Below are 17,356 nucleotides of genomic sequence, written 5' to 3'. Positions count from 1 at the left end.
ACACACGCACACACACACACACACACACACACACACACACACACACACACACACACACACACACACACACACACACACACACACACACACACACACACACACACACACACACACACACACACACACACACACACACACACACACACACACACCGCCTCAGTTAATCACCCTATCCACCTCTGTCAGCATAAACACACAGAGCCCCTGAGGGAGTTAGCGGGCGGCTAGCGACAAATAAACCTGTGTTTCTTGCAACATCAACATCATTACATCGCCGTGTTGCATAATTCACACACATCCCCCTCTCTGGCGTGAGTTCATTGCGCCGGTCTGGTCACCATAAGCATACCCGTTGTTTTAAGCATGCTAACAGGCTGCATCCCAAAGTCACGGCATCACAGTGGGAGATGGGGAGCCACATTTGAACCGCTCTCTGATGCTTTCTACTTCATTCTGATGCCTTGCTAAGCTGCTCTCATCCTCCCAGTCGACCAAGCTGCTCCTTTGTAGCTATGCAACACTGTCATACTGTGCAGAGTGACCCCTGGCTATGACAGGGCCCTAAAACGAGTCCTCCAGCTAGTGTACTGCAGGCTCATATATGGTGCTCCTTTGACCCCGTCCTGTCTAAAATAAAACTCTCTAGCGGAGTATTAGTGGCAACTGTTTTGCAGCTCTAGAGCTCTCACCCCACCCTGTGCATCCTGTCATACATGTGCTTTATTGGTGTTTCGTCGCCTCTGAAAGCCTTCCACCTGTCCATCCGCCACAAACCTGTCAAATTCAGACAGGCTAGCAAGCTTAGCAGCTAACAGAACTCAGCCATCTGTAAAGATAGTTTGTTTACGTCTGCGTAGCTGCGTATGGCTCTCAGGCTTGATCTCAGGCTGGGTTTAAGCCACCTTAAGTTGCATCACTCAGGCTTGGCTGTGGTGTCAGTCACTGTAGCGGTTTACAGTGAAGAGCTCAACGCTTCTCTAGCCCTCCACCACATGGCTCTGCTGTCAGAGCATGTTCAGGCATTCTGCTTGACACAGAATGATGCATTGTATTCTAGTTGCTGGGCTCTGGTAGTGCTCCTGAGGTTGCCGAGGCCCTCTAGTGGTGTGTGCTGTTTTTTTGCCACTGCTCACATTGATGGTGATGTTGGACTTTAGTGCAAACTGTGGCAAAACGTTTTGCAACAGAAAACCAAAACATTTATTTCTTATTGGACCAGTTCAGGTTGTCATTCCCTGTTTCAGTCCATTTTCTTTCATTTGAAGCCTAATGAATACCACCCTGAAATAACATGTCAGCTTAGTACTGATAATAGTCAACCCCCTTCAACATTATCATTCTGGATTTCAAATACATACTGTATGTTTATGGTAGTACAAAAAAATATCTGGATTTCTGTTTTTGGAACCAAAACGTCTGTACCTTAAACTGTGAATTCTAGCCCGATTGTGTATTTTTTTTGTAGCCAAGACAGCTATCCACAGGCCTGTTTGCAACAAACTTATGTTGTCATGTTGTCTGTGCCCTTAGATCCAAAATGGCTGTCCACTAACCTAGGCATCTTGACCTGCATCGAGTGCTCTGGTATCCACCGGGAGATGGGAGTGCACATCTCACGCATCCAATCCATGGAGCTAGATAAGCTAGGCACCTCTGAACTCTTGGTGAGTTACATTTTTTTCACAGTAAATCAACATACAAAAATAGATTCAAAAACAGGATAGAAATAAATCAATCTTTATTTTACGATGTGATTATGATTATGACAAATAAAGCAAAGTGCTTACGAGCATCTTAACATTCATCTGTTGACTTGATACTTAGGCAAATGTCTCTCTTCCTTCACAGCTGGCCAAGAACGTAGGGAACAGTAGTTTCAATGAAATAATGGAGGGGAACCTTCCTTGTCCCTCACCAAAGCCCACTTCTTCAAGTGACATGTAAGTACTCAGCATCATCAATAGCAACTACATGAACTGCTTAGAGACTAGAAACTCCATAGAAATTTGACCTCACCTTCACTGGGTGCATAATCTGGTGTATGTTTGAGCTTATGCAGTTAGATGTGTCTGGCAGGAAAAGCCACAGAATTAAATATAACACTAGAATGGCCATGGGCATTCTAGCAACATGCCCCAAAAAATGGCTATCTTGGTCAGGAAAACATTAATGCTAGAAACTGGATAATAGGATCTCTATGGCAAAAGATATCCGCACAAACATTCCAAAACCCTCACCATCTCTTTATTCTACTCTTCTTCTTCTTCTTCTTCTTCTTCTTCTTCTTCTCTCCCCCTTCTCTCCCTCCTACAGGACAGTGAGGAAGGAGTTCATCAATGCTAAGTATGTGGACCACAAGTTTGCACGGAAGACCTGTACCTCCTCGGCAGCTAAGACCATCGAGCTGTGTGAGGCGGTCAAGTCCAGGGATCTGCTGTCTCTCATCCAGGTGTACGCTGAGGGGGTGGAGCTAATGGAGCCCCTGCCTGAGGGTGGACAGGTGAGTCAGACCTCTGACCTCATAGACCCTGGACTGTATTATTAACGCATCTCATTTGATCAGGGCCCATACTCATAAACCGTCTCATAGGATTGCAGATCTAGGATCAGGTCAACCCCTATCCATATAATCTTATTCGTTATGATCCCCAAAATAAAGCTGATCTTAACTCGGCACTCGTACTCTGAGATGCTTTGAATGCAGGCCCTGATCTGGTATGGTGGGTATGATTTGACAATATGAGCACAAGTCTACTGTTTCATAGGGAAATAGTAGGTTGTACTGAGCCTGTAAGGAGGCTGCACTGTACATGGGCAGTAATGAGCAGTCCACAGAGAACAATTGCGTTTTCTACTCCCTTTACTAAGCAGCGTTGGACAAGACAACATTGCTACAGTACTGTGGCCCACTGAACGTTGAACCACGTAGCGATGTGGTGTGCTCTCAGAAGTAGTCCATAGGGAATAGTGGCCAGGGATGTGTCACTGACTCTGTTTGAAGGCGGGCAGAGCTCCCAATCCAGGCTGACTCACTGATATCTAATACATTCCTGTCTGTCAGTGAACCTGATTCCGAGTCTCTCTCCCAAATGGCACCCTATTCCCTTTATAGTGCACTGGCCAAGTCTCTGGTAAAAAAAAGTAGTGCATTATCAAGGGAACAGGGTTCTATTTGGGATGTGTCCTCAGCAGATAGCACATCATTACCCAGAGTCTCAGACAGCGAGAGTCCCAAACAGATACCCCAGCTGTACTCCTAGTGGTTTGTATTATTTTGTCACTGTATGCATACTCTTCCCACTAAGTTTCCTTTCTGGGGACTCACACTTGGAGGCATAATTACCGACGTAGCTACCAGTCATTTTCAATGAAAAGAGTACCAGGAGACACACAGAAACATGCATGTTGCTTGAAGGATACATCCACCAGGAAAAATCTCAACGACTTGATGGCTGATTCTCTCGGCAAGTGTGAGCGTGGACATGTTCAGCTACGACCAGGGAGGTGGTGGTGGTGGCATTTGTTCATATTGGGGAAGGTGTGCTGTAGACTGAAGCCAGCCTTGAATCATCATTTCAGTATCTGCTACCGGCATCGGTACATCCAAATGTTCGCATCACGCTCACAAGTATTGCCTTGGGGGGAGAGAAGCACATTTTAGGAGCCATTTTGTTGTCTGCAGCCTCTTTTTAAATGCTGCAAAAGAGAGAAAGAGAGAGAGAGAGAGAGAGATGTTCTCTCCATGATGTCTTGCATGTCTTTTTCTGTGTGTGATCGCCCCCCTCAGGAGGCCGGAGAGACTGCACTCCACTACTCTGTGCGCACCGCTGACCAGACCTCACTGCATCTAGTCGACTTCCTCGTGCAGAACAGGTAAATTGCCAAATAAGGGAAAATTAAGTGAAAATAAGCATATTATGCCGTACGTGAAGCATTGTGCTGATTGGAAATGAGATTTTAACAGCAGTGAAAACTCACAAGATCACACGCTGTTGTGCTCAAATACTCAAAAATATAACAGAATACTATAAATAAATAGTAATTTCACCATTACGTCATGTAAAATGAAGTCTTAAATGTGAGAATTTGATGGAATGCCTTCATGGAAGCCAGTGTGCTCTCCTCGTCTCTCCACTACTGCAAGAGGAAGATGAGCAGGGTAGTGCTCAGCACAGCTTAGATTCCCACAAGGCAAACAGAACTGGGTCAGGCCGCCACTTGTTCCCCGCCTTAATATAATCCTCTCAGTCTTCTCGATGGTTTACTCCCTGCCTCGCTACCCCTCAGGCAGACCGGGAAATGGAGGATCCTCAGTAATTAATAAGTCTACCTTCACAATTCCATGCTAACACTTGCTAATTGGCTGAATTGTTTTCCATTTGAGGATAGATAAAACACGCTAGTGTGGCTTAGAAGTATATTTAGATGCTTTTATGTCCGATTCTTCTGATCGAAGCGTGAATGATAATGTGACACCTTTACCTCTGTGTTAAAGGGCCTCTGTGGTGTGACCCGTGACATGACCTTGTTGTGTGTTTGTGTCACAGTGGGAACCTGGATAAGCAGACAGAGTGGGGGAACACTGCTCTGCACTACTGCTGCATGTACGAGAAACATGAATGCCTCAAACTACTGCTGAGGGGCAAACCAGCCACTGACATCAGTGAGTAATACACACACACGCACGCACGCACGCACGCACACACACACACACACACACACACACACACACACACACACACACACTTTGATTATGTGAACATGCCTGTTCTCAATCAAAATGGACTTTTGATGGAATGTGTCAGAATCATGTGTAACCAATTTCATGCCGGTTCTTTTAGCCAATCAGAATGGTGAGACGGCACTGGATGTTGCCAGGCGACTGAAGAACAGTCAGTGTGAGGAGGCAGTAAGTATCTCACTGTGAACATGAGCCAATATGCTCCATATCCACCATATGTTTGGCTATTTGTATTATTTGATAGCAACACTCAAAGATGCAATCCTGTTCTTTGTTGAAGAAGTATCCACACTATATCTGATTCTGTAGCAGCACAGTAGACAGTAGTATAGATTGAAGGGACTAGTTGACCACCACATTTTTTGGACACTAGAGGGCAGCAGCCAAAGGCCCACCCAGGGCTGTAGTGACTAGAGAGGAAGAACCTCAATTGCGTTTCCTTGTCTCCTCGCGCCCTCTCTCCTCGCCTCCTCCTTCTTCTTTTTCTTCTTTGGTCCGCAAACAAATGTTATAGGTGCTTGCCTCCACCTACTGTATTGGCTGTGTATCAGCCTACTATTCTGTAGTATGAATTCATTACACTTTGTGAATAAATTGCCCTACCAACTAACCCTACACCCATTAAAACCTCACCACTGTTACACTACTTTGGCCTTATCTGATTCTGCTCCAGGCCAGCAGCTTGGGAGGACGGGACCCTATCATTCAAAACATCTTGTAACTCTTCTGCGATCCCGTACAACCAAGTACTTCTCTCCAGCTGCCACCACAACATCTATCCTCTGTGATTTACGTTCCATATCCTGCGGCACAAATGACAACCATGGAACGCCCAAAAAAGCAACCTTAAGCACATTTTATTCCTATCACTCTCTATTGGTCTCAGCCTACTCACAGGGCTCCTCTTAGGATCTCTCACCCTGGACCCATCGTCCTCTACTACTCTCTTCACCGGCTCAGCATATGACATCTTCTGCACTACTCTTATCCTGGCAACCTCAACCTGCCTTTCTTTCACCAGACACCTCTGATCTCCAGCACCATGGGCACCCCTACAGTTTACATACACAACTTTTTTCAGATATACTACACATTCCTTTGTCTCATGTCCTCCGGCACGCTTCTCACATCTCCCTCCTACAAGCTGCTGCCACATGACAAATAAGCTTGACACCTAAAACACTGTAATGGATTCGGGAAGCTCTCACGGGATAACTGACACATCCTAACTTGATTTTATCTGGTAAAAACTCTGCATCAAAACTCTGTATTTTCTGTTTCACCACGCTCTCCATCGGGTCTATGTCGCACCAAACGGCGGTCGTCGCAGACATGGAGAATCTTCAACTTCAGTTGATCCTCCTCAACACTTAACACCACTCCAGTTATCACTCCTTTCAACAGCGGCCCTGCTCCAGAGAGGAAAGCAAAGTCACAGTTCTTGTTCCCAGTCGCATATGGCAGAGCGCACGCTCCTTCTGGACGGCAAAAAAAAAACGTTTTAAAAATCGACACGATTCACTTTCACCGACCCAACATTCCCCGACCTCTTCTCCACCGAACCTGACACCACATATGGATCTGCCAGAAGGCAAGGATCCATTCTCTCAAAAAAAATCTCACTCCAACTGGGCCAGATTCATCTTTGTCATCATCAAGACGAGGCTCAAGCTTGGCGGTCTTCACCACACCTGCCGCCACAATTATTTAATCCTCACGCTCGTCACGCTCAAGTTCCTTCTGTAGCTCTTCTAAAAGTTCTGTGGGATCTACCATTTCATATTCCACTTTTCTCCTTTTTTTCCCCGTCCGCCATCTTTACCCCCATCTCATGGCCACACAGGCAGCTATCGCAAAAAGACATCTCTCGTTGCCTCCTTCTCAAAACACATAGGATAAGAAAGTCAAAGGTTCCTCCCCTCTGACCTTTTCCTCCAATGGGTTTTGAGAAGGAGACAAGTAGAGCACGCGATGAGTCAAGGAAATGCAATTGAGATTCTCCCAGAGATGAAACCATTACTGGTGTATGGTTACCGTTGGCACGTGTAGCAGAAAACCGTGAGTTGGTGCTTTGCCATTAGGGATGTTATGTCATGTTTTGCACATCAAAGTAAAGGAGAACAACAATCTTGTTCATGTTGCATGTCATCTATTCATTGTGGTAGATTGTTGGTTAAAATACAGTTCCTTTCGACTGACTTGCTTCGTGGAGTATAATCACAGTGTGTTTTATTTGTACGACCTTTTAAACGTGTAGGTCCTCCTCTGTATTTTATTGTTTCATTGTGGATCCAAATAAAGTAATCAAAACGTGTGTGTGTTTGTCCCAGCTGTTGCAGGCTGCAGCGGGCAAGATTTACCCTCACATCCACGTGGAGTATGAGTGGAGCCTGAGGCTTGATGAGATTGACGAGAGCGATGACGATCTGGATGACAAGGTCGGACTGGGACTTGACGTTCACACACGCCTGGGCATAAGCACACAACTTGAAATCCACACGCGGCGCATAAATGTTTGCGCCAATCTCCTATTGACGTCAATGCATGATTCAGGCCAACGTGAAAGTCAAAGTTCCCAAGTTGACACTCTTCCATGTTGACACTTCCAAGTTGACGCGCCTGTTGTCTCTCTCTTCCCCTCTCTGTCTGCAGCCTAGTCCCATCAAGAAAGACCGCTCTCCCAGGCCGCAGAGTTTCTGCCACGCGTCCAGCATGTCTCCTCATGACAAGCTGTCTCTGCCGGGCTTCATCAGCCACCGGGACAAGCAGCAGCGCATGTCTTACAGCGCCTTCACCAACCAGATGTACTCCGCCTCCACCGACCTCACTTCCTCTTCCTCCCCTGTGGCCGACGCCCCCCCCCTGCCCCCCAGGAACCAAGGCAAAGGTGAGACCTGATTGTGATTGGCTAGGGCCCAGACGCTTATCAGTGTAGGGCGAAGTTACCCCTAGATGCTCATCTTTGGTCAGTTTTGCGTTTTACCCACTCATGGTTATGGATAGGAATGGGGAAAGAGGAAGCTGTTTCTAGATCTGTACCTAGGGGAAACTTCAACCCGGAGCACTCTTATCAGTGTGACAAGCATGACAAGATACATGGAGATATAATGAGATCATGTTTGACCTATCTCCTCTTTTTGCATTGATGTTCATGCAAATTTCTACCTTAAATGCAAATGTCCTAAAGGTTGTGTGGCCAGTTGTGGAATGTTCATTGGATACTCAGCAGGTTGGCTAGCATTTACATAAATGGAGACTTGCAAGTTGTCTCTTATCTCTAACACTGGTACTCAGGAATAACACAGTAATACGGTACTGTTTTGCTCTGTATAAAACATTGTTATCATAACACTAGTTAACCAAGTTGCTGATATGATTAATATTTTCCCCCCTCTCTCTCTCTCTCTCTCTCTCTCTCTCTCTCTCTCTCTCTCTCTCTCTCTCTCTCTCTCTCTCTCACACACACACATACACACACACCCTTGAGAGGAATGTAATTTGTCAATCAGGGTGGGAAGCGGCTGTCATATAGACTGCTTACACAAGCAAGGCACCTCCCGGGAAATGATGGCTGCAGGCGAGGCGGGAGTGAAAGGGAAAGTGGAGATGCACACAGCCAGATAGGATAATACACCCGGCTGGTCTTTTTAATGCTTCATTATGGGAATCCAGGGGATGCGTCCCAAATGGCACCTTATGCCCTACATAGTGCACTACTTTTGACCAGAGCCCTATGTGATTCCCTATGGGCCCTGGTCAAACAGTGCACTGTATAGGGAATAGGGTGCCATTTGGGACGAAGACCAGCACACTTCCTTATCATCAACACTATCTGACCATATACAAACAGACTCCTGGAGGCAACCAGCAGTCAGCACAATTATAATGAACCATAACATCCTTCCCTGCGGACAGGAGTTAGAACACCAACACTCACACCACAGTTTACTCTTCACTATCCTTGTTACAATACAGAACATTGTTGAAGCCAATACAAACTACTATATGCTTGTTACAATACAGAACATTGTTGAAGCCAATACAAACTACTATATCCTTGTTACAATACAGTACATTGTTGAAGCCAAAACAAACTACTATATCCTTGTTACAATACAGTACATTGTTGAAGCCAATACAAACTACTATATGCTTGTTACAATACAGTACATTGTTGAAGCCAATACAAACTACTATATGCTTGTTACAATACGGTGGGCTACATTGTTGAAGCCAATACAAACTACTATATGCTTGTTACAATACAGTACATTGTTGAAGCCAATACAAACTACTATATGCTTGTTACAATACAGTACATTGTTGAAGCCAATACAAACTACTATATCCTTGTTACAATACGGTGGGCTACATTGTTGATGCCAATACAAACTACTATATCCTTGTTACAATACAGTACATTGTTGAAGCCAATACAAACTACTATATCCTTGTTACAATACGGTGGGCTACATTGTTGATGCCAATACAAACTACTATATGCTTGTTACAATACAGAACATTGTTGATGCCAATACAAACTACTATATGCTTGTTACAATACAGTACATTGTTGAAGCCAATACAAACTACTATATCCTTGTTACAATACGGTGGGCTACATTGTTGATGCCAATACAAACTACTATATCCTTGTTACAATACGGTGGGCTACATTGTTGAAGCCAATACAAACTACTATATCCTTGTTACAATACGGTGGGCTACATTGTTGATGCCAATACAAACTACTATATCCTTGTTACAATACAGAACATTGTTGATGCCAATACAAACTACTATATGCTTGTTACAATACAGTACATTGTTGAAGCCAATACAAACTACTATATCCTTGTTACAATACAGAACATTGTTGATGCCAATACAAACTACTATATGCTTGTTACAATACAGTACATTGTTGAAGCCAATACAAACTACTATATCCTTGTTACAATACGGTGGGCTACATTGTTGATGCCAATACAAACTACTATATCCTTGTTACAATACGGTGGGCTACATTGTTGAAGCCAATACAAACTACTATATCCTTGTTACAATACGGTGGGCTACATTGTTGATGCCAAAACAAACTACTATATCCTTGTTACAATACAGAACATTGTTGAAGCCAATACAAACTACTATATCCTTGTTACAATACGGTGGGCTACATTGTTGAAGCCAATACAAACTACTATATCCTTGTTACAATACAGAACATTGTTGAAGCCAATACAAACTACTATATCCTTGTTACAATACAGAACATTGTTGATGCCAATACAAACTACTATATCCTTGTTACAATACGGTGGGTTACATTGTTGATGCCAATACAAACTACTATATCCTTGTTACAATACAGAACATTGATGCCAATACAAACTACTATATCCTTGTTACAATACGGTGGGCTACATTGTTGATGCCAATACAAACTACTATATCCTTGTTACAATACGGTGGGCTACATTGTTGATACCAATACGCTGTTGAGTGGAGTGAAGAAAACCAGCAACTGCTTTTTACCCACAAGAGATTTTACCCGCAGGTCTCTTTTTAAGTGGTCATTGGAGTAGCTTGCTTAGGCATTTGCTGGTGCAATTTCTCCTCTTTTGCTTTGCTTGTCACTGATGAGATTTTATCGGCTGCTTTATATTGTCGACGTCCCAAAAAGCACCCTATTCCCTATATTAGTGCACTACTTTTGACCAAGGTCTACAAAGGACTCTGGTCAAAGGTAATGCACTACATAGGGAATAGGGTGTACTTTCAAATGCAAACCAGTGTGTGGGAGAAGCTCTTTGAGCTTGACATAGATTATCTCCCACACTCTTCATCCCTGTCTCTCTCTCTCTCTCTGTTTTTATCCTTTCTTTCTCTTTCAGCGCCCCATTTGGCATTCCTCGGCTCTCACTCGCACTACGCCACTCTGGCTGGCACTCGACCATACATCAGTGAATATCCCGTTTTTACATTTTGTCCTGCTGTGTATACATCTGCTGCCCAGTTGTACTAGTAGCACTTTACGTCCCAGTAAAAAAACGGGTGGCGTCTTCAACTTGTAACAATGGCACTGTAGCAGTGTGGTTCGTTGTTATTTGCTTACCCACAGTCTCATGACATTTTGTGACATGTCGAGCTGAGCTGTAAAGTGTTATCATAGCTGACGCAATGACATCATATTCCCTACGTTAGTGCTCTACTTTTGATCAGAGCCCTATGCGGTCTAAAAGTAGTGCACTACATATAGGTAGGCTATAGGGTTCCATTTGGGATGCAGATTGACTTTCCTCTCTGACCGGCTGAGTTCTCTATTAGCCACGTTCTTCTAGCGTCTGTTTCCAGGCTTACACACTGCTGGGAATGGGACTAGCTGCTTCGGGAGAACTTACTGTATGTAGGTCCCAAAATCTCAGGAGTGTGTACATCGTAGGATGCTGCTGAGGGGAGGACGGCTCATAATAATGGCTGGAATGGAGTAAATGGAATTGCACCAAACACATGGAAACCATGCCTTTGGTGTATTTGATACCGTTCCTATTCTGCTCCAGCCATTACCACGAGCCCTTCCTTCCTCCCCAATTAAGAGGCCACCCACCTCTTGTGTTGTACACCCACCTACAAAGATAGGACGAAACGACACACACACACTATACATTGTTCTCTGTTCATCTTCTCTGTTTTCCCATCCAGGATTTTTCTGTTCACCAGTATGCTGTTTTTTTTACCTGCATTGATGTTGTGTTAACATATCTCCCCCACGTTGTCCAGCAACTTTGTTGAACCCTGTCCTGATGGCAAGACACCTCCCTCTCAAACTACCTTCCCCAGCCCCTCACCTTCCTGTTGGTAACCCAGGTGACCGAATGAATGACACCTGTCCATCGCCTGTCCCTTCACTGCATGAGTTTGTATGTTGTCACCCCTCCAGCTCCTCCCTCCACCCTCACCCCTGGAGGCAGCTCCACCCTGTCTAAGAAGAAGCCTCCGCCCCCTCCCCCTGGGCACAAACGCACCCTGTCTGACCCGCCCAGCCCGCTCTCCCACAGTAGAGGGGGCTTATCCGGGGGTGAGTCCTCCCTCTGTGGCCAGACCCAAGCAGGCACATCTGAATACTGCTTGGTCGTCTTTATTAGAAGGACATGATCTATACTACATTCAACTCTCTGGTCCTGGAGAGTCGTAGTGTGTGCAGGCCTTTGGTCCAGCCCAGCACTAACACACATGATTGAACTAAGGTCAATCTAATTGCATACCCACACTGAGGCCCTACAGGACCAGAGTTACCCATATCTGGCCTAGTATTGAGGTTTCCAACCATATTCTCCCCATGACCAGAGTGTTTCAGTGCTGTTTATAAATGACACAGACACAGCCTGATCATTTTGTTGTGTGATGGCAATCCTGTTTAATGTATGTGTTAGATGTCAGATCATTATTTTATTTTTATTTTTTTGTTGTCTTGTCTGTCATGTGATATACAAACAGCATATTACAGTCTCCTCTTACTGTGAGACAACGCCCTCAAACATCATTAGTATGAAAGAAAATGCTGATTATTACCTGAGGAATACCAGATCACTAGCGTACAGCTTCTGTACCTCATAATAGTCCATAATGGTAGCTAATGGAAAGCTCAGCCCCCACCTCTTCTACTATAAAAATTGCATGTTGGGGTACAGCAATATATTTGTATTTGTATACCAGTTATAGTACAGTACATTCGGAAAGGATTCAGACCCCTTCACTTTCTCCACTTTTTGTTACGTTACAGCCTAAAATTGATTGAATTATAATTTTCTCGCATCAAACTGCGCACATTAGCCCAGGCGCCGAAGATGTGGATGTCGATTAAGGCAGCCCCCCGCACCTCTCTGATTCAGAGGGGTAGGGTTAAATGCGGAAGACACATTTCAGTTGAAGGCATTCAGTTGTATAACTGACTAGGTATCCCCCTTTCCCTTTCCCCTTTCCTAATGACAAAGAGAAAAATGTTTTTTTAGAAATGTTTGCAAATGTATTCACATAAGTATTCAGACCCTTTGCCATAAGACTCGAGGTGAGCTCATTGAGCTCAGGTGCATCCTGTTTCCATTGACCATTCTTAAGATGTTTCTACAACATTATTGGAGTCCACCTGTGGTAAATTCAAATGATTGGACATGATTTGGAAAGGCACACACCTGTCTATATAAGGTCCCACAGTTGAGAGTGCATGTCAGAGCAAAAATCAAGCAATGAGGTTGAAGGAATTGTCAAATCAAATCTTATTGGTCACATACACACGGTTAGCAGATATTAATGCGAGTGTAGCGAAATGCTTGTGCTTCTAGTTCCCGACAATGCAGTAATATCTAACAAGTAATCTAACAATTTCACAACAACTACCTAATACACAGAAATGTAATGGCTATAGAGCTGTAGAGCTCTGAAACAGGATTGTGTCGAGGCACAGATATGGGAAAGGGTACCAAAACATTTCTGCAGCATTGAAGGTCCCCAAGAGCACAGTGGCCTCCATCATTCTTAAATGTAAGAAGTTTGGTACCACCAAGACTCTTCCTAGAGCTGGCCGCCCAGCCAAACTGAGCAATCGGTGGAGAACCCTGGTCAGGGAGGTGACCAAGAACCCAATATTCACTCTGATGGAGTTCTGCTTTGGACATGGGAGAAACTTCCAGAAGGACAACCATCTCTGCAGCACTCCACCAACCAGGCCTTTATGGTAGAGTGGCCAGACGGAAGCCACTTCTCAGTAAAAGGCACCTAAAGGACATAAGAGTCCACTTGGAGTTTGCCAAAAGGCACGTAAAGGACTCTCAAACCATGAGAAATAAGACTCTCTGGTCTGATGAAACCAAGATTGAACTATTTTGCCTGAATGCCAAGCGTCACGTCTGCAGAAAACCAGGTACCATCCCTACGGTGAAGCATGGTGGTGGCAGCATCATGTTTTTCAGCGGCAGGGACTGGGAGACTAGTCAGGATCAAGGGAAATATGAACGGAGCACAGTACAGAGAGATCCTTGATGAAAACCTGCTCTAGAGTGCTCAGGACCTCAGATTGGGGCGAAGGTTCACCTTCCAACAGGACAACGACCCTAAGCATACAGCAAAGACTACGCAGAAGGGGCTTCAGGACAAGTCTCTGAAGGTACTGAGTGGCCCAGCCAGAGCCTGGACTTGACCCCGATCAAACATCTCTGGAGAGACCTGAAAATAGCTGTGCAGCGACGCTCCCCATCCAACCTGACAGAGCTTGAGAGGATCTGCAGAGAAGAATGGGAGAAACTCCCCAAATACTGGTGTGCCAAGCTTGTAGCGTCATACCTAAGAAGACTTGAGGCTGTAATTGCTGCCAAACGTGCTTCAACAAAATACTGAATAAAGGGTCTGAATACTTATGTAAATGTTTTTTAGATTTTTATAAATTTGCCAACATTTCTACAAACCTGTTTTTGTTTCGTCATTATGGGGTATTGTGTGTAGATTGATGAGGGGAAAAAAAACAAATTTGATCCATTTTAGAATAAGGTTGTAACGTAACAGAATGTGGAAAAACTGAAGGGGCCTGAATACTTTCCGAATGCACTATATATCAATATGTTATGTATAGATGAACTTCAAATATTTGTACATAAGAAACATAAGGAATTATTATGAATTATAATAATAATAATTGAATCAGGAGAATTAAATCAAACATACAAGCTGTGCTTATTTAGGTGACCATTTTGGGACTTGGGGAAATATAGGGCTGAATATATTATTAGTGTCTATACATTATTATGTATAGACACTGAGCAGCATAGTTCCATCTTTCACAACCATCTCGATATTTCAGGAAGTGACTCCACCCCTCCTCCTGCGAACAAGATGTCACCTTTGTCCAACAAGTTTGAGGGCATTCCACAGCAGCAAAGGTACATAGACATCCATTTTGGATGCAGGCATTTAGAATATTTTCCAGAATATTGTTTACGTATGATAGCCAGATTGAGAGTTCTGATCGGATCATGTTTCATTAACTTCAAATAACCATCTGTTGTTTTAGCACTACTTCTAGCAACACAAAGTCTACACTTGGTCCAAGGGTTCTACCCAAACTACCTCAGAAAGGTACGTTGAAATGGGATAAGCAATGCCTATAACTGATGGTGGGAGCACATTATTTGTGGCATATGACCCAGCATTAGAGTCAGCATATGTTTAATATAGTACCTGTGTCCTGGTTCTTCTCTTAGTGGCACTGCGTAAGATCGACACCATACACCCATCTATGGACAAACCTGGCCTGCCTCCGGAGGTGCTCCAGAAATCCCCTCCAGGACCTGAATGCCTAACAAAAGCCATCCTTCCCGACAAGCCCCAACTAGGGGACCTTCTCCCCAAACCCCAGCTCTCTGAACTGCCCCCTAAACCTGGAGAACTGCCCCCCAAGCCCCAGCTCGCCAACCTCCCTCCCAAACCCCTGTTAGGGGACCTACCGCCCAAACCCCAGCTCAAAGACCTACCCCCCAAGCCTCAGCTCTCCCAAGACGGCCATCCGAAACCAGGGGCAGCAGATCTGCCCAATCCGAGACCACCCCCTGGAGAGCTTGCGCCGAAGCCCCAGCCCCCCGACTCCCCGGTGGCTAATCAACAGGCAGAGACGGAGAGCCCGTCCCCCCAGGGCAGCGAGGACACCAATGGGAGCCCAGCGTGTGCTCCAGAGACACCAGTGCCCTTGCCCCGGAAGATCAACACGGTAAAGTTCACTCAAGGACACACAGCAGAAACCATAGCACTTTTCTGGTATTATTGAATAATATCTAGGTAGTTCTGCAAATAGTAGTGGGTTCCCACTGGTGGGTTGTGGCCAGTTCCTCTTGGGTTGAGGCCACAGACAGGGTTGTGGTGGCATTGTTAATTGGTGGGTCACAACACAGAATGTTTTGGCAACCAGACCAGTCCACATACTATTGACTTGTCTCTAGTGACATTTTGGTAATGTTCATGTGTGTGTTTAGGGGAAGACCAAATCTCGGCGGGTGAAGACAATCTATGACTGTCAGGCTGACAACGATGATGAGCTGACGTTTGTGGAGGGAGAGGTGATCATAGTGACAGGAGAGGAGGACGGGGAGTGGTGGGTGAGTAACGGCCCCTTATAAGGCTCACTGGTGCTACACTTAAACTGTTACACCCTTACTGGTGTTACCCTAACCCCTTTTCAGCCTAACAGGCTCACTGGTGTGACCTTAACCTAGTCCCAACCTAGCAGGCTCACTGGTGTTACATTAACCTAGTCCCAACCTAGCAGGCTCACTGGTGTTACCTTATCCTAGTCCCAACCTAGCAGGCTCACTGGTGTTACCTTAACCTAGTCCCAACCTAGCAGGCTCACTGGTGTTACCTTAACCTAGTCCCAACCTAGCAGGCTCACTGGTGTTACCTTAACCTAGTCCCAACCTAGCAGGCTCACTGGTGTTACCTTAACCTAGTCCCAACCTAGCAGGCTCACTGGTGTTACCTTAACCTAGTCCCAACCTAGCAGGCTCCCTGGTGTTACCTTAACCTAGTCCCAACCTAGCAGGCTCCCTGGTGTTACCTTAACTAGTTACCACTTTGCCGTACTCACAGCCAAACAGACCTTATAGCAGGCTAAACATTGAACAGGAACACTGTTCGGTGCGGTTGCCCTCACCTAACACGTTATCGCTCTCTCTCTCTCTCTCTCTCTCTCTCTCTCTCTCTCTCTCTCTCTCTCTCTCTCTCTCTCTCTCTCTCTCTCTCTCTCTCTCTCTCTCTCTCTCTCTCTCTCTGTTTCCTTTCAGATCGGCCACATTGAAGGGCAGACGGAAAGGAAAGGGGCATTCCCAATGTCCTTTGTCCACATCTTAAGTGAATGACAGCCAGATGAGGCTTGCACTATAAACCCCCGCCCTCACCCCTAGTAGTATCCCTGTTCTGTAAATAGCTACTGTAACAACATATGAAACCAGTGTGCTAAAGAAAAAAAACACAAGAAACCGAAGTAAGCTCAACTAGCCACTGGATGCTGAGCACATCCATGTTGTAAATAAAACAAGTATTCTTACCAGTATTATCTTAACCTTAGAGCACGGCCTATGACTGCCATAGCCACTCTCAAAACCTAGCACTTACCCTAAAGTCTTTGTTCATGCTGTTACTGTGTGTACATATATATATATATATATATATATATATATATTTATATATATATATATATATAAATATATATATATATATATATATATATATATATATATATATATATATATATATATATATATATATATATATATATATATATATATATATATATATATGTGTGTGTGTATGTATATGTGTATGTATATATATATATATATATATATATATATGTGTATATGTATATATGTATATATATATATACATATATATTTCTGTGTGTGTGTATATACATGTTTTATTGTACAACCATGTACAATCATACATGTGCTCTCTGCCTGCCAGATAACAGGGCAGCCGTGTTTAAATATTATCTGTAATAATTTTACTGGTGGGCATCACTGATATCATTGCTTGCATTTTTGGAGAAGGACAAATACGAAAGAAACC

At 44.4% G+C, this 17,356-nt stretch overlaps 1 protein-coding gene across 5 annotated transcripts in view; it reads left to right on the top strand.

Moving 5' to 3' along the window:
* The window catches only part of LOC110535644 (arf-GAP with SH3 domain, ANK repeat and PH domain-containing protein 1), a 77,289-nt gene extending 60,325 nt beyond the window's left edge, over positions 1-16,964 (top strand). For 3 of the 5 annotated variants that reach the window (XM_036935375.1, XM_036935373.1, XM_036935374.1), the window contains 15 exons: positions 1,531-1,664; positions 1,849-1,940; positions 2,314-2,500; positions 3,788-3,873; positions 4,548-4,663; positions 4,842-4,909; positions 7,072-7,179; positions 7,394-7,628; positions 10,639-10,707; positions 11,685-11,822; positions 14,598-14,676; positions 14,808-14,872; positions 14,998-15,500; positions 15,763-15,885; positions 16,570-16,964. In XM_036935375.1, the coding sequence (XP_036791270.1) occupies positions 1,531-1,664; positions 1,849-1,940; positions 2,314-2,500; positions 3,788-3,873; positions 4,548-4,663; positions 4,842-4,909; positions 7,072-7,179; positions 7,394-7,628; positions 10,639-10,707; positions 11,685-11,822; positions 14,598-14,676; positions 14,808-14,872; positions 14,998-15,500; positions 15,763-15,885; positions 16,570-16,644 (2,078 nt within the window). In that variant the 3' untranslated portion in view covers positions 16,645-16,964. The remainder of the gene's footprint in view (positions 1-1,530; positions 1,665-1,848; positions 1,941-2,313; positions 2,501-3,787; positions 3,874-4,547; positions 4,664-4,841; positions 4,910-7,071; positions 7,180-7,393; positions 7,629-10,638; positions 10,708-11,684; positions 11,823-14,597; positions 14,677-14,807; positions 14,873-14,997; positions 15,501-15,762; positions 15,886-16,569) is intronic. The other 2 variants (XM_036935376.1, XM_036935378.1) reach the window with 2 other exon arrangements.
* The last annotated feature ends 392 nt before the right edge of the window (positions 16,965-17,356 follow it).

This window comes from Oncorhynchus mykiss, chromosome 11, assembly GCF_013265735.2.
Source record: "Oncorhynchus mykiss isolate Arlee chromosome 11, USDA_OmykA_1.1, whole genome shotgun sequence".
NCBI lineage: Eukaryota > Metazoa > Chordata > Actinopteri > Salmoniformes > Salmonidae > Oncorhynchus > Oncorhynchus mykiss.
Note: the sequence above shows the minus strand (reverse complement) of the source record. Positions and strands in the feature narration are given on the sequence as shown.